This window comes from Lipophrys pholis (genome assembly GCF_963383615.2).
Source record: "Lipophrys pholis genome assembly, chromosome: 11".
NCBI lineage: Eukaryota > Metazoa > Chordata > Actinopteri > Blenniiformes > Blenniidae > Lipophrys > Lipophrys pholis.
The window spans coordinates 7,239,092-7,257,459 of NC_137631.1; the positions used below are offsets into that span (position 1 = coordinate 7,239,092).

An 18,368-nucleotide genomic window follows, 5' to 3' on the forward strand; every position below is an offset into this window, starting at 1 on the left:
CGAGTGCTCCCGCTACCTTCCAAGGAAAATAAGCGGCGTGACATCAGGGCTTTGTTTCAGCGGCGAGGCCCCTTCTGTTTGTGTTTAATATCGCTCTGAGAGAAGTGGAAAGAGGGCTCGCCAATTTCTCTGGCCCCGACTGCTGAGCTTGGCGCTTTGGCGGTAAAGCAACGGTGGTCTCCTGTGTCTGCAGCGCAAAACTCTCCATCCCTCCCTTTTTCTCTCTTTGTCCATGCCACTCTTTGCTTTTTGGATCTCTTCGTCCCGGGAGGCTTTGCAGTTTTGACTAGAGGGAAATCAGATCTCACAACACGGGGGGGGGGCATTTAGGCCGAGGGGGCAGAGAGTAAAAACAAAGAGAGAATCTGGAGAGACGGGGAGGGGAGATAGGAAGAATAATATCTGGAGAGAGAGAAAACAGACAAAAGACAAGAGAGTCAAAGACAGATCAAAGGAGGGCAAGACAAAACAAAGACAGAAGTGTCGAAGTTGTGGGACGGGTATGGATGAGGTGAGAGCAATGAAAAATGGGAGGAAAGCAGCAAAGAGGGAGTGGGGGGGTGTGGGGGGGTGGGGGGGTGGACTAGTGAAGGCCAGCCACGTCTGGGTGGTTTTCCTGAGGACAGGCTCTTTGATACTCCAGCACTCACACTCCAATGCATTCAGACAGGGGTTGACAGTGGTTTCAGGCAGCGGTTTGTCTGGCCAGCGAGCTCTGATTTAAAAGACCCTGGACTCTGGACCCACTATTTGACTCTTTGATTTCTGTTAAGTACCTTGGATGGAAAGTCGGTATGGCTCTTTTTTTTTTTCTTTTTCTTTTTTGTCATTTAATGTTTTCGTTAAACCCTGAAGGCACATACTTTCCTAGTCTTTTTTCTTTTGTTGTTGTTAACTTTTCTATTATTTCTAAGCTATTTTTGAATTCTTTTCAAGTGAATCACTTGCCCAAGATGTAATTGCAGTAAAACTACACCCACATACACATGATTGCGAATTGTTGTCTTTGTTCTGGACGAACATTGATGAAGAAACTCAATTGTCAGGACTATTAATGCAAGGACAAACTGTACATGACGAGATTAGTCTCAAGTGCTCTTTCAGACGTATGAAGCTATGTCTCTAATCCTAATTTAATTTGATTTGATTTGACCGTTACTATTTGAAATTACAGCTTTGCACAGAAAGCCAAGACTCAAACAGTCAGAATAACAAAAACAGCCGCGTGGCCCGGCTCCATTTCACATTGTTATTCTGAAAAATAAAAAGAAGCCAACCTTTTATGCTCACGGGTCTTGAGCCAGGCATTGTCTGCAAAGCTGATTTCATTACTCATACTTTAATATCTGTGCAGTCTCGTGTATGGCACGTCCACTTTTTCTTTGTTAATTATGATTCAAGTGAAGCGTTCAAAAGTTTCTTTAGCTGTTGTCTGAAATTATTTCTGGACGTTAATGGATTTACAAGCTGTTCCGAGGGTTTATTGAAAATAAATAGCTGTCTGGAATGGATTGTAGATAATCTAAAACAAAAATGTTTTGGAATGCCTCGTGGTTAAATCCTGCCTCCAACAAAGTCTCCCATCTGTGTGGGATGCTCCTGTCAACCTCAGATGAAGGTGAACGCAGGCATGTTTGTACATTCACTTTTTTCTTTTTTTTTCCCCATATGAGTTCTCCCAGTTTTTGGCCCAGACAGACACACACACACACACACACACACACACACACACACACACACACACACACACACACACACCCATCAAACCTCATGCAGTAAGCAGAGGGTCCTCCTACAAAAACACAACAGGAGCGTGTGTGTGTGTGTGTGCGTTTGGTGTGTGTGTGTGTGTGTGTGTGTGTGTGTGTGTGTGTGTGTGTGTGTGTGTGTGTGTGTGTGTGTGTGTGTGTGTGTGTGTGTGTGTGTGTGTGTGTGTGTGTGTGTGCGTACACAAGAAGAAAGGAGAGAGAATAAGAGAGGAAAGCCACTGACTAGCTGCTGGCGAGCGATGTTAATGGCCTGTCGGTTTCGCTGGTTTCTCCTCTTTCTGCAGCAGCTGTATGCCGCCCAGCTGGCGAGCATGCAGATCTCACCAGGAGCCAAGATGGCTCCCCTACCGCAGGCTCCTAATTCCTCCGGTCCTCTTTCCCCCTCCACCCTCAAGGGCGAGAAGCGAGCATCCAGTCCTGTCACTCATATCAAGGTGAGCACGTCGTCGAAAATGTGGACGAATGGTCAAGGAGTCGACGGGAAGCATGACAGAGACGTACTCATGTTTGATTGATAGCATGAAGTCGGGATGTCAAACATATTTTAGTTCAGCGGCGCATTACAGCCCGAAGTCATCTCGAGTGGCCTGGACAGATAAAATGGTGCCATAATTACCTTTAAATGTAAACTTTTTTCTTGTTGTTGTGTACAACATTAGTCATGAAAATGTCTATATTTTCACATGTTTGTGTCCACGACTCTTAAGGAATTTGTGATAAAGATCAATGTTTTCTTTAAAATCCTGGAGTTCTTGAGGTCAGATTATAAACCCCGAAGTGACACATCCAAATAATGTTTCCGACATTGGATTATTTTGTCTATTTAGTTATTTTTCAAGGCAAAGGATTAGTGCAATGTTAATATCACTTTACAGCTTGAAGGTCTGACTTCCAATGCAGGCCGCAGATCTATGCCTCCGTCTGATTCACACCGGCTGATTGGTAAAGGCAGGGTACTCCATACTCAAATCGCCGGTCCATCACAGGACACAGTCACACACACTCATATTTACACCTACAGGCAATTTTAGAGTCTCACATTAACCTCAAGTGCATGTTTTTGGACACTGGGTGGGAGGATTGAAACCCCAAACCTTTCTGTGCTTCTAAGATCTTGACGAGTGACGGTGCATCGCAGGACCCTGTTTTGGACCAAACTTTATGGATCTATTTACCACCACACCTACACTCAATAACTAGAAAACCCATCTATCTGAACTTTCTTAACTCTCCAAATCTGATTTTGTCATTGTCAAGCTATGGCTGTGTCTTTGAAAAGCTGTGTATTAAATGTTTCACCAGTGTTCACGAAGTCCAGAAGATTGCTCTAACATGTACATCCATCACCTCAAATTTATCGATGAATCGCTGCCCAGCCACCGGCCAATGTCTCGGACCAGCTCCTTCAAGATGTAAAAACACAAGAATAAAAGGAAAAATTATCGGATTTGTGATTTTGTGAGGAGTTTTCCCTCAACCCTAAACTGAGTATTCAGTTTAGGGTTATTTCTTTGTGCAGCCCTTGTAATGAGCGAGCAACCTCTTCAGTAACTTATCCCACCAAGTTATATTTGATACAACCTGCTCCAGAAAAATACTAGTTGTCTTTTCTTGTTTTATATTCGTTATTATTATATGTTAATACAACATATTAAGTTCAGTTCTTATTGTTAAGCGTGACAGGTTTTTTTTTTCCTCTTTCTTTCTAAAATGTTTATGGGATCTGGCGTTTGACTGAGCATCCAATGTTCTCCTATATGATCTAAACCAGTCACAGACACAATAAAATTCATTGATTTGTGAACGCTTTGTAAAGACCCCTGCTACCCAAAGTGAGTGATGACAGTATCCGTGACCTCCAGGTCATGAAAAATTTCCATTTTCCATCCTAAATTATGAAAACCAAACCAAAAATTCTATTTATTCTTTAAGATTGTTAAAGCCTCCACGATTATGTGATCGATGCTATTTTTGAAACAGTTTGTAATTCCGTAAATTGAAACATAAACTGATAAGTATCACATTGAACTTGTACTAAGAGGCAAATAAAACAGAGTCATCCAGAAGAATTGGGCTGTATTCATAAAATGAGTGAGGAATAAGACTTTCCCTGTAAGGGATCGACCCGGGTGGAAAGTACGTGCCTCTGTGGTGTGTAAAGTAACACAGCATAATAAGACAAAGGAAAGTGTGAGTTCACAATGTGCCCTATAGGAAAACACACAATAATAATAACAATGATGTGTGCAAGTAAAAGTGAGAGGCTGGAAATTTGGAAACTGTTGCGACAACAATCTGAACACAGCTCCGTGTTCTTCACCGTCAATTAGAAACAGCTTATTTAAAAGTTGTGCGCCCGCTCGCACTTGCACGCACACGCGCGCATACACACACACCCACACACACACACACACTGGTGCTGGCTGCTGTTTGGCAGGAGCCCAGACCCCTTCACTGAAGAGAGCGTACGCCTCATCTTTACTCAACGACGAGGCGGTAATGGAAGCCATGTGTGTGTGTGTGTGTGTGTGTGTGTGTGTGTGTGTGTGTGTGTGTGTGTGTGTGTGTGTGTGTGTGTGTGTGTGTGTGTGGCACAGCTGCACCCGGCGTCACAATAGACCGGCGTCAGAGCCCACCGCACTCAAACAGTAGTGCTGTGCCCTCCAAACTCCCCCTCCTCTCCCCCAAACATACAGACACAGAGACACATACATATACCGCCCCCCCACTCCCCCCCTACTCCCCCCATTTCTCTCACTTTGGCATGCCACCCGTAGACTGACTCCCCCTCCCTCCATCCCTCCCCACGACGAAACCCGCAATGCCCGTCCTAACCGCCTTCCCTCCTCAACACTTCCTCGGCTGAAACTCTAAATTAGATCCACGTTCATTAAGCGTTTGCTGCTGACAGAAGAGCCGCAGTCAGACTGTGTCGACGTGAAGGAGTCTGTTGTTCTCTTGTTTCCAAAGAGCCCTCATGCAGATCAGCGATGGGGAAATCACACACGCCAATGTGCTGTTGTTTCTTTCAGTGGAGTTGCTTCAGAGAGTAGTAAAAGCACTAAGAGCACCTTGTTTCATATGTTCAACCAGGGATGTGCAGTAGTAGTAATCGGAATGGCCATAAAGCCGTCGTATTCACTACTAATTGTGACCAAGCACTTCTACCACAACGATATAAAATGTTTTTGCAAACAATATTACAAAAAAAAAAAGCGTGCATTCAATGTTTTTTTTTCTCTTAGAAATAACTTCAGTAATAGAAAAAATAGTAATATGTCTTTAAAATAATTTTCCTCTTCCTACACTCATGAGTTTTAAGACTTTTAGTTTTTTCAGAATGAAATGGACATGGACATGTCGACTGTATGTGACGCACACACAAAAGCATTTTGTGCAAAGTTTATGTATTTGTACCTTGACTGGCAACTTTCTGAATCTACATTTGACAAAGAAGTTTCTGATTTTATGAACACAAAAGACAGAACTGGATGAAACGGAGTAGAGAGGTGACAGGACCTCATAAAACAGACGCTTGTTCAACAGTGAGAATGAGGCTCAACACAGAAAGTCTTTCGAAGATTTTTGCATTGTGATAATGTTTCTCAACAGTGAACATTTCATTATTGGGAAGCCTGATTGTTGAATTTAGAAGGAATGTGCATTTGTGGGATGTGGTAATAACTCACTATGTAAAATTTTCCATTGTCCCAAGAGCGTTTTATTTAAATTCTTGGTGCTGACACTCAGCTACTCATCCCACAATATATCACCTTTTAAAAAGAAAATAAACATATCATCCCCCAAATGCAAATTTTTTCTACATTTGGTCCCTTTTCAGTAGCCACAAGGATCAAAATTCAGCCAGAAGGGCCCAATGACATTGATCACTTTCCTTTCTATAGTTTTAAAATTCCCTCTTAACACTAAACCTGTACATGATTGGGTTGATCTGTATCTATATCCATGTATTTTGTTGTGCTGTAACTTTATTTGTCTTTTATGACTGGTGCTTTTGAAAGAATTCCCCAAAAACATATACTATATTGACTTCTATATGCAGTCATATTTTGGGAAAAATGTCAAAATTTGCCCCAAAAAATGTTTTACTTTGTTTTTTTAAATGAAACTTGTGAACAATGTTTTAAACACAGCCAAGCTATTTATGTTACAAAGTAAGAAACTATTATAATTTAGCAACTTGTAAAATATATTGTGTAATAGAAAAAGAAATACTTGTGGTTTAGGAATTGTAATCTTTATTAGATGTACAATACACATGTTTTATTAATACCTTCCTGTATACGAACGTCAGCCTGAAAAACCAAAACCACTGGTTTAGAGTTTTTGATCCGATGTGAAAAGATTGATGCGCCACAAAGTAGGCCGTATTGACGTTTATCTATGACCTGACACAAGAACGCAGACTTTTGTTTCGCATTCCTTTTAATACACAAATAGCCTTGTGTCGGTTTTCAGCTCTTATAACTGAGCGAGTGATCAGACGTCATCGACGTGCGGCCCGGCCTCTGAGCTGATGACACCAGCACGTCTGCATGAAGCATCACTACCGCTGTTTTCTACCACTGGCTCAAAGAAAAAGGGCTAAATAGGTCTTTTAAAAAGCATCTTAACCTTAAATTCTCCATCTCCACGGTCCCACACTCTCGATTTAATCATACAAATTAATCTAATATGCATGTCTTTGGACTGTTGGTGCGGAAATGAGAGCACAGAGTGCGGATCCCACTTTATTGTGTAAAGAGTATATTCAGCGTGAAAACAAAGATTTATAAATGTCAAAGTGTGGATCTTCTCATATTCTCTTTTCTTCCACGTGAGTTGATTCCTGAATAATTTCCCCCCTGAAGATCATCAGCAATGTTTGGAGTTTCCGGGGTAAAACTGATTCAGGGACATTATACTTTGACTTTTAAGACTCCATTATTTTATGACTAGGAGAAGATTTTACAGCAAAATACCAACGGAAACGTTTGGCTTTGTTTGATCTTTTCTATTAAATAGAATCAATCAGTGGGACCTTTTGCGGTGTGCTGTAGTTTTCAAGAGTTCGACCTAAGTTAAGAAGCCATCTCTGCTTTGGTCACGTCTGTATTTGCGCTGGAGTGTGTATTCTGTGTGTAATCCTGCCACATGCAGGCAAAACTCAACATCAGCAGTTTGTGGTCTGCTTCAATTTGGCTGATGTCATACTGAACTACAAGCACAAAGTTCTAATATTGCCTGGCTTCGTTCAACAGTCGTCACTCAAACTCTGCCGTGTCTGTCCCGCCAACAGGAGGAAGGATCCACACAGCCGCTCAACCTCTCAGCCAGACCGAAGACCGCCGAGCCCCTCCGCTCGCCCACGTCCCCGACACAGAGTCTGTTCTCCGGGAACAAGACCAGCCCGACGGGCATGAACAAAGGCCGCATCCCCAGTCCCATCCCCGCCATGGGCAGGAACACCTCTCTGGGTAAATGACACACACCCACACACCCACCCACCCCCCCCACCCACCCACCCCCACACACACACGTTTCAACACCACTGCCACCCAGTCCACTTTGTGAGGGACGAGTAAGTTAGCATTGGCGTTGCTGTCATGTTCAGTGACAATCACAGGGTTGAAATGGCCGAGGGGAGGACACTGACGCTGTCTGCGCTTACACCCTCTGGCCTGTACTTTAACGCACCGCATTATTGTTCACATGTGTACCGTGCATCCACCCAGAGTGGAGCGCTGCCCTCGCCTCGACCGGAAAAACAAAAAACATCTCCCACCCAAACGCCTCCCTCCGCCTCACCACCCACAGACAAAACCGAGCGGCGTCGCATGCGCCTGATGAACTGCAGACACCTCAACCTCACTAGGAGACCTGTGTACCGTGTGTGTGTGTGTGTGTTTTGTTTGTGTGTGTGTGTGTGTGTGTTTTACAGCAGTCCAAAGCCCTGTATTTAGCCCCAATGAAAACCCTGGCAGCGGAAGCAGTGAAACCCAGCACACGTTATTTGGTTTTTAAGAGCTTCCTCACATCATTGTCTGCCCGCGCTAGACCTTTTATGCCCCTACCTCTGCTATCTGTTATTAAGGCCAATCTAAACCCTCTCATTATATCCCCCCAGAAAACAATTTCACCAGCTCCTCTGGAGTGGCTTTGAGGACGCGACGCTTGTGTTATTTTTTGCCCATTTTAACGGCCACCCAAGCATACAGAGCTTCCTACTTGTCTGCTAATTAAACGAGGAGGGCGACGGAAACTTTGCATCCTTTTATTTATTTATTTTTCTCCCCTTATTCTTCAAATGTGCATCAGCTTCAAAAGTGTGAAGCACATAAACAAGGTTGCAGGAGGAGGAGGAGGAGTTCTGTTTAGACACAAGTGGACTGGAAAACAACTTTAAGCAACATTTGGACTTGATACGAGAATGGAAATCCCGCTTTTATATGACTGCTTAAGTGTTATTTAAGAGGAATTTGTACACGCACTTTGCAGGTTTCTGGGTTTTACCACTTGTTTGCTTTGTTTCTGTTGCTCAGTTGTGTTTGTGAACTCAGAGAAAATAACTCAGAGGCACAAAAACTGAGCTCCTCAAGTCCCTTTTTTTTAATTTCAGAATAAAGGTTCAACAATAATTCACTAAATATCCTCAGCACGGAAAAAGATAGCGAGCTGCTTCCACTTTAGATTGTTTTTGACCAGGTTGCCTCAAAGATTTAAAATAAAAATCATATTATATATAGTAAGTAAGTTTCTACTTAAAGTGGAAATAGCGAATTAAAAACACTTAAATTCCTTTACTCAGTAATTTGTTTAGTGTTCTTGTACTTTAACAACTGTTTCTATTCAAGTATGTAATTGTACTTATACTCACTTAGTTCATGTTACCACTTTCCTTATCACAAAAGAAATAAGTCAATACCTTCACGCTTTCAAATACGTTTTCAAACCATTCGATCAACATTTTTACAGCTGATAGATTTAATATTTTACTAATATTTAAGTATTTCTAATTACAGTTCTTTTACTTATATTGAGCAAATATAGTAATAGCTGTGCATTTGACCCATCAGCAGTATAAAATTGCTGGTTGATGTACTAAATTACACAAATATTAAATTTAAATTTGAATGTCACGTTGCATTAGCGCACCTTTTCAAGGTTGGACAAGTTGAACCGTCTACTTCAGTTAAACATGAGATCTGAGATATGGATGCTTCCTTTTTACTCGGACTGACTGAAGTTGACACAATCTGAAATCCTTGTCGGAGCGCAGTTTGTTATACTAAAGAATATTGTGCAGAAGCCATAAGATGAGGGTTAAAGGTCTTGTCGTGATTCTTTGGAGGATCTCCAACAGCTTTCTCTTCTCCCAGCATGTCTCTTTTTTATCCTTTTTACAAGAAACTCTGAAATGAAACTGATAAGTGAATTTTAAAAGTGATATTTATTTTATTAAGTTGTGTATTGTACTGAGAATAATGCAAATGTTAAAAAAGAAAAAGAAGACAAATTAAGACGATAAAAGAACAGTGGCATGTGCTCATAAAGACTTTTATTGCTTATAGATCCCATCAATACATCCATCCATTCATCCATCCATCCATCCATCCAGCCATCCATTCATCCATCCATCCATCCATCCATCCATCCATCCATCCATCCATCCATATTAAATCCGTATTAATCATATTAAAATGTGCTACTGAGCACGAGACATAATATCTCATCCTGAGTTTGTATTTAATAGCATGACTGTAACTCTTGATACAGAGTGAGCAGCTCTGCTTTACTTTGATTTAAAAATACAATTATGTGATGTGGTTTAGTTTATTTGTTGCAATAAAGATATTTGGGTATGTTAACCTCCCGTTTAGAAATACTAACATATCCACGGTCGCCCACCTGGACATATGTGAACTTATTTTCACATTAAAACTCTGCTGCAATTCTTTTTTTTTATCACAAGTTTGATATAAACGAAAAATTTTATATTAAACACATTAGAAATAAAAATTTTGTATTGGAACATTTCAACATCCACTGCTTTCCAGATGCTTTCTTTGCCTTTGAAAGACGAAAAACAAACACTAAACCTGAATATTAGCTTTGCAAAATCAAACCAGACTCACCGTGAAGCCAAACAGATGTTTGGTCAGGGTTCATCTCCACACACCAACTGAGAAACATGCAGACATCAACAGGTTGGGTTTTCAATGGAGTTTACTGTAGCGATCACGTTGGTCAAAACATCGCCCACTCTGGGAACCACTGCATTAACCAGAAGTCGGCTCCTCATTTTTTTTGCATATCGAACCCTGATTGTACCTGAATAGTGATGAAGTCACTTCATAATTTGACACCTCTTCCTCTCATACTGTGAACTCCAACTGTAAATATTAATGTAATAAAATAAAGAACTGTAAGCCATGGAAATCCACCCGAAATCCTTACAAATGAATAAAAATGAATAACTTTGCCTCAGGATATGAGGACCTATCCACACTTACACACCAGGAGAATGCTGATTCAGTCCTATCGAGTCTTTCTACTTTTTACTATTACTGCTGCAGCGTTGCCAGATCCTTCCACTGAAAGTCCCTCGATCTCGTTCTGCCCTCCCACTTGCAGACATACTGTCCAGCCTCAACTCCACGGCGCTGTTTGGGGACCAGGACGCCGTGATGAAGGCCATCCAGGAGGCCAGGAGCATGAGGGAGCAGATCCAGAGGGAGCAGCTCCACCACCAACACCAACAGCAGCAGCAGCACCAGCACCAGCCGGGGCACCAGAGTCTGGAGGCCAAGCTGTCGGCCCTCAGCAGCATGAGCCTCAACAACGGCAACAAGGTCAGCGAGAAGCACATTTGTCATCATATTAAAAAGCACGCGTGTGCTTATAAGGATTATAAGAATAACATGGTCTCCATCCAGTTTTCAAAGGTTTCCCAACTGGATATACACTGAATACGTAAATAGGATGAATAAGCTGCTAGTTTTTGGGTTTTTTTTAAATCACGAAGCCATAAAACATTTTTTTTTTCTTCATCTAGACTCTAAGATTATAAATTCATAAAGATTTTCTCTTTCAAATCTTTCCCAAATAATCTCATCTCGTTCTGGTCTGCTGGGCTCCCATTTGGCAGCTCACTCTTTCGACATGTTTTCCTGATTAGAGCACTTTTGAATGTTACTCCTCGGTATCTCCACTTGCCAAGTACGTTAAGTGTGAGAAATAGTGTCAAGGAGAAGGGAAACAATCTGTCTCCGTGAGAAACGTACAAACACGTGAACAAAAGGGCAGAAACTTTATGTCATTGTTGGCGGAATGGACAATAACCAGGAACATTTATCGAGATACATTTTTTTCCTGGGGTGGTATACACCAGCACCGTTTTTTCCAAATAAGTTTGGGTCCAGACTCATTATTTCCACCCATGTGTGACTACACCTCTGTGGCTCTATTAAATCTTCACTTGAGTGTAACATTTTCTCCAGCGTTTCATTGGCTGACTGTTCAAGGCTCCAACTCGGCCACAGCGCGCGAATCTGTAGCGTATTCGCCGCTGATATTCGGTGTCGTTTGGCTCAAACTGCAGCTCTTGAGAACTTCTCTTTGCGCCTCTCCTCTCCACGGCCACCCAGAAGCCAACAGCTTTGAAGAGGGAGCAGCTGGGCCAATGACAAGTGATGCTTTTTGGCGTGTTAGTGTGTGCGCTCGCTCATGTGCGCCTGCCTTGACTGAGTGGGTGTTTTTTTGGAGAAGAGATGATATTAACATTAGTGTGTGTGTGTGTGTGTGTGTGTGTGTGTGTGTGTGTGTGTGTGTGTGTGTGTGTGTGTGTGTGTGTGTGTGTGTGTGTGTGTGTGTGTGTGTGTGTGTGTAAGGGAGTCCAGCTCTCCACTTGCCCTGGGGGGTTAGGGTTGGGGGGGGGGGGGTCCCGGCCTCGGGGTTTTAGCCCAATTAAAGGGCCCTTCTCTGGGAATGCAGCCTCCCTCCATGTCCTCCGCTCACACACACCTCTCTCCCCCAGTTCATCTCCTCTCCCCTTGGGCTGAAGGAGACAGGGCCTTTGTACCGAGCGCTCATATCCATGGGGAAATCCATATTCCAAAACATCTTCAATCAGTCTGATCAGGCAGTCACAGATTCGAAGGATCAGACATTCAGTTAAAATGGGGAACATGATTAGACCGGCTCTCCTGCGCAATTGATCCCATGCTGCTCATGAGGACGAGGAGGAGGAGGAGGAGAGGAGCTCATGAATATTTTAGGGGTGGAGACTTTGAACCCACCACCCCCAAGTAGGTCATGATTGGTGCACTCCAAGGATAGGCTGTTTTGAATTTTTGGGGGGCTTGTTTGTCTTGCATCTTTAGGAAGAAAACATCCAGAATCTGGCAAAATATATCTCTGCTGTACTTATCCCCAGTCCCAAGTTGTTGTTTTTTTTTTCTTAAGTCATTATACTGGTAAACATTAGGAAACTCATAAATATCAATTACACACGAGGCAATACTGATAAAATGTTTATTAACATTTAATATGACTTGTCTGCTGCAGGTCGAGCAACAAAAACGCCCTGAGATAAGTTTGTGATTTCCACCCTTAGATACCTCTGAAATTATCATGGATTAAGGTGAGCGTACATCAGGGAGAACCCTACGTACTTCCCAAGCTCTTAATTTTCCAGCTTTTATAAGAACAAAACCAAAGCAATGCAGTAATTTGGTTTATTGCCGCATGCCTCCTAATAAAAAGCTCATTTGGAAAGTCTCAAAGTAATTGTTTCCGGTTCGAGGATGGCAGCAGGCCTCGCTGTTTGTTGTCAGTTTGTTATTTGTTACCTAACAACAGCAGCTCAAAGACTCTTTCTCTTAGCTTAAAATACATCTTTTTTTTTTCTTTGGGATGGAGAAAGTTTTTTTTTGTGTGTGTATTTTTTTATTTTTTTTCTCAAAGTGCTCAAAGGCTTTGCTCTGTCTTAAACAATTCATGGATGGAACTTGCTGGATACTGAGATGGTGACTCACCCGTTCCACCTCGGCGGGGCTACGGGGCCGGCTCTTTTTCTTTACCTTGGATTTGTACGTTGTTTTCTGTTCGTCAAGCAAATTTGTTACTCAAATCCTCCCCTTTTGAAACCTTGAGACTCTGCCCGCGTCTTTTTTGGGGGGGTTGGGGGGGGGTTTATGACACTTTTCTAGCGCGGCGTTCTCGGCTTCTTTCGGAGGGAATGACGCAACTTCTCTAAATGGTGTCCGAGAGTAACGCCGAACGCGCCGCTATTTTCTGTCCGGCGCTGATTCGACTCAAAGGGAGTCACGGTGACGTGTTTGTGTTTATTTCGCTTTCTGTTTGTGTATTTTCGTCCTGCAGCAGTCATTGCAAACATAGGCGACATAGACGTTTCTCAAAGAGCTGAAAGCGATCCTGAGCTGCGTGTGTGTGTGTGTGTGTGTGTGTGTGTGTGTGTGTGTGTGTGTGTGTGTGTGTGTGTGTGTGTGTGTGTGTGTGTGTGTGTGTGTGTGTGTGTGTGTGTGTGTGTGTGTGTGTGTGTGTGTGTGTGTGTGTGTGTGTGTGTGTGTGTCCTGGCGCTGCACTGGCCTTGGCCATGTTAATGTCATTATAGCTGGTGTACAGACGAGAGGCCTGGCCAGTTAGTGGCATTGTTGAGTATCACCTTACGCTTACGTTGCTTCCAGCTGGCCTGTGGCTGCCAAAGCTCACTGAAATAGCCACTGTGTACGACCGTGTGGGCGTGTGCATGCATGTATGTGCTTTTGTGAGTGTGTGTAAAAAACTGCACACACTGTGCACAAAGCACTCTCTAAAACCCACTTAAAGGAAAACACCGGGTTTTCTGAGAGATCGGCACGTGGTTCAACGTGCACATTATACGATACAAGATTGGAATCATTTCCGCGTCTCGCACTATATAGCAAAAATATGTAAAGGCTATAATCCCAGACTTTTAGTCATTGTTGTTAAAATTTTACATGATATGTTAGAAGTAGAAAAATAACGCACTGGCCTGAACCACGAGGGACTACTTTTTTCCTGTTTTCACAGGAGGGGAGTGGGGTGGGTGATGGCAGACTGAGTGCAGGTAAATCTACAAGTCACAGGAGAATGAACACAAGTAATTTTTGTTGCCCCGAGATCTGTTTTCTCACTTAATGCCACATTTTGTGCACAGACTAACAGACAATTCTGAATTTGAAGCACTCTAAGAAGAGGCATCTCATCCACGTTTAAGAATTGACGCTGCTTTGCTTCTCTGAAGCTGTTCACAAAAAAAACGAAATGGATTTAGAGACTGGATGCTCCATTATAAGTAGTTTAAAACAATTACCCATGACTTTATGACTAGTATTGTGTGGATTGTGCTTTTTCTCCCCATTCTGATGCCTTTTGTCTTTTTCCTCAGTAGCTTGTTTATTAGTTCAGACCACACAGCTCACCATCACTCCCCATGTGCATCAGTGAGCCTTGGTTGATCATGATCCTTTCACCCGTTTAAGCTTTCTCTTCCTCGAACCACTTTCCATACGGAGACCCCCTCAGACCTGTAACACCTGCTCTACCTGCAGTTTTGGAAATGCTCTGTTGTCAAAATTGATCAAACGCCTCTTCTACTTTCAACACGTCAACTATCAGGACAAAATGTTCATTTAATGCCGAAATAATTCCACCAACTAGAGAGATAATACATTTTTTTCCCCTTTACCTGTCAGAACTGTATAGAAGTTCAGATTAGGACCAAGCCCGTTTGGTAGCGGTTATTCCAGGGAACAACACCACAATGGAACGATGTACATTGACTTCAAATGAAAGCAATTAAACATGTTTGGTTGTCAGTGCAGCTCCTCATCGGCCCAAAGTCCACCTTACATCCAGACTGTTTTGGTAAGTTTACCTGACTGTGGGCACACTGAATCTCGAAGTTTTTGTAGTAGAATGATAAAAAAAAAAAAAGAAGGGTGAACAAAGAAGCTGGTTCAGAGTGATTGAATGGAGAAATTCTTTGAGCTTCACAGCTGTCAGCTGTTCGTACCCTGAAGATAGAGAAGACAGACGAGTAAACTTTATACTCACTAAAACCAAATCATTTTCTTTTTTATCTGTAATATTAAAAAAAAAAAAAAAATGGAACTGTGTATCAACTTTTACATTGTCCTTTTAATGACTAAGATACAATATTCACCTATTTCGAGACCTTTAAAATCCTTTTTGTGGATCATGAATATGGAATCAAAGACAGATTTGTATCAATGTACAATCACATTTTCAAGTCCAGATTATATTTTGTGATATTAACTTTATTGTAAAATACTTTGCAAAGAACCCTTTACTCACACTATAAAATCATATTCAGACCATTCAAAATGTTCACTCAGGTTTACTTTTGAATGCTGTCATGTCGTATAAATTTACCAGACATGTGCCAGACTGCTGAACACTTGAGTAACTTGTTTAATGCATCCCGTTCTGACGACGAGTCTTTTGTCTGTGCTGTTCTTTAAGTTTTGTCAGCATCACTTTGTGTCGGTGGAGGATCAGACCACGTCTGGAAACGAGGGAGGAAGGAGGAAACGGTTGTATAGAAGTTTATGTTGGCTCAGACGTTGAGCTCGGCCTTTGTAGGAAGCGAGCTTGTGAAACCGGCTGCTCAGGCGACTCCCGAGTCCTGATTAAAAGGTCGACGTAATGCTGCTGCATTTGTAGCCTGAATGATGGACATTATAATAATGTGCACTACAAAGCTGAGTCTGGCACCTGCAAATAAACTGTTAAGTGTCTGCTTGTATGGAACTGGAGCCTGGAGGGGTGGAGGGGTGGAGGGGCCGGGGCAGGGGGGCCGAGGAGAGCTATGAATAGGAGGATTGGTGGAAAGGAGAAGAAGGGGAGGAGAAGGAGGGGGGGGAGGGGGAGGGGGAGGGGGAGGGGGAGAACAGGGCTGAGTGACAGCTCTATCGGCACACGGCGAAGTAAAGAGAGAGAAGGATGAAGAAAATTGGAGGAGAGAGAAAACACCACTGAGAGGGTGGTGAGGAGCAGGATTGAGGGGGTGGGGGCGAGTGAGGAGGCTGCCAAACTTGATTGGTCCGGGAGGAGACAGTAAACGGTTGCGGGTCAGCTGGAAGGAGGCCGCGCTGGCAGTGGACGAGTTGTAGCTGTGGTAATGAGCTCAATACGGTATGGATTTTTCTTCTTTTTTTTTTCTTGCTTTTTTTTTTTTTTTTTAAGAATAAAAAGCTATGTTTGGGGGGGGGGTTACCCCAGCAACAGTGGAGAGATGCAAACGCCAAGGAGAGGAGAGACCAAGCAGAACAAAAAGAGTCGGGTGTCTCTTAAATTTAGAAATATACAATCAGCAGCAACATATTCCCCGAGCGGTGGGAGCAGCAGCGTGTTAAAAAAGCCGTGGCAGCACACATTTGTTCCTGGGGTACTGGCCTGTACAGATTAAAGTTTCAAAGTGAATGTTTCACTCCTCTTTTCCACTTTTTTTTAACAATTTTTTTTATTTTTTTATTGCAAAGCCCCAATGATGGAGCGCAACATCTATAATGCTGCTCCAGGCGGCAGCGGTCCAGTGTAAAACCAGCAGGCTCCCGGCCCAAACCTATTTCAATCTTGACTAAACAAAGGAAAGACAGCTCCTTATTGCATTCACCACAAAAACTATTCAAGGGGACCAAAAGTAGACCAACCGCAGGGAATATTTGCAAGTTTTTAACCCAGGTCTGCTGTTAATCTGTAGTTTGGATCATTCCACCCCTATTGATGCTGTCCTGGTCTATTTTCCAAAACCCTAACTCGCTGCATTTCTTTTCCATTTGGTCTCCTCCCATGAAACGAGAACATTCGTACAGCGTAGGTTGTTTGGAAGTGATGCACTGTAGTGTGGGGTTTTTCTTTGTATCACACCTCAGTTTCACTTCTCTTCTAAATGATGTCTCTGAGCAATAAGCGATGGTCATTGGTGACCTTTTTTCTTAATAGAGATCGACAAAATCTTATGAAACATGAAGAGGTGACAGATATGTGTGAAAAATATGCAGACAAGACAGACAAGCATTACACAACACTGTAATGGAGCAAGTTACTGCGGTTACTACTAGTAAACAGTGAGGAACAAAGGACAGACGTGACACAAGACATTAAGGCTCCGTTCACACAACGATGTTTCACATGAATACCCATCGTTTTTACGTTCTCATTTCAGTTTACACTGCAACTTTCTGAAAATGATGTCCGCTTACATTGCAACGGCAGAACCACCAAAAACAATGTCGTTTTCAGGTTGGGCCACTAGTGGGGACTGTTGGTAGTTATTGCAATGAAACCACGCACATGCAGCAGAGAACAATATGCTGTAAACATCAACAGTAGGAGCACACGGAAATTTGTATGGACAACAGTCGTTATTACGGTGGCTCTCAACTATAAAACTACCAAGTCCCGGGAGATTAAGGACTGGGAGTCATGACACTCTTGAGGAGAACATTGTTATTATTGTCCATCTGCACACATGTGCAGAACAACTATTTGCTATGGTGCACATGCGAAGTAGCAGCATTTCTGCCGTCTACGCGGAGACGTAGCACGAGCTTTTCCGGAAATTTACGTTTTGGCCCGTTTACACAATGACAGAGTTGATGAGTTTTCAAAAAGTCCCTCCTGAGTAGTAATGCTCGAAAACATGTGTTTTTAGTGGCTCCGTGCACCGTTGTCACTGGAAACCCCTTTTCACTGGAAAAGAAGGTACGGTACTTAAGAAGCCTGGAAGGTACTTTGTTGATCCTAACACCCCTTCACAATAAACAGAATGGTCCTGGAGTTGAAATCACACCCATCGTGGGCATCAGCAATAATGTAGGGTTATACGATGAAATCTAACCTTCTTTATTTTTTAAATATGGCCCAATAAAAGCTATTTAGGCGGGTGACTCATGCAGGTGGCATTGTCAGCTCTCTTTGAGCCTCCCTTTCAAACATTTATTTCGCAAGAAACAATTATCTGTGATCAACACACATTAGGGATGGAGCAGCAGGCTACGAAAATTCAAATTTTAAGTAGACGTCATCCTGCTTCCTCTGTTTAGAGATTGCAGATTCAAACCTAAACAAGGACATCTGACACCTGAAGTTGGCCGAGGTTGTACTTGTTTTTTCTCGTTCATTTTCCTTGTCGCTGGGCCTTTCCTGAAGCTCCCCTGCTCCCCACAGGGAAGGTACTCCCTTCACTTTGAAAACCACTGCAGTAAAGGACATCTGACAGCCAGCATGTCCAACATTTAATGACAGAACGCCGAGCTTTGGACCTGCTTCCAAAAGCCCAAAAGCATCATCATGAGCAGCGACCGCTCTCCTCCACCCGTCATTCAACACAGATTTTCTTTTTTTTTCTTTTTTTTTTTTCAGCCAGCTTGAAGACTTATTCTTGTCTCCAGGCTTGATTCCCACTCCACCTCCTCTCTCTCTCTCTTTTCTTTAGCCCTTTGTTAGGCGGTTGCTTCTTGCGGTGAGCATGGCACTGCCCAGGCACATGTTCTGTGGTGGGCCTGATTACAGCCCTGCTGTAGTGCT

General features: G+C 42.8%; 1 protein-coding gene across 4 annotated transcripts in view; it reads left to right on the forward strand.

The window, feature by feature from the left end:
* LOC308116366 (transcription factor SOX-6-like) overlaps positions 1-18,368 on the forward strand; it is a 118,466-nt gene that overhangs the window by 90,328 nt on the left and 9,770 nt on the right. For all 4 annotated transcript variants that reach the window (XM_080474522.1, XM_080474524.1, XM_080474521.1 and 1 more), the window contains exons 10-12: positions 2,054-2,203; positions 7,069-7,246; positions 10,404-10,621. In XM_080474522.1, coding sequence (XP_080330648.1) covers positions 2,054-2,203; positions 7,069-7,246; positions 10,404-10,621 — 546 coding nt within the window. The remainder of the gene's footprint in view (positions 1-2,053; positions 2,204-7,068; positions 7,247-10,403; positions 10,622-18,368) is intronic.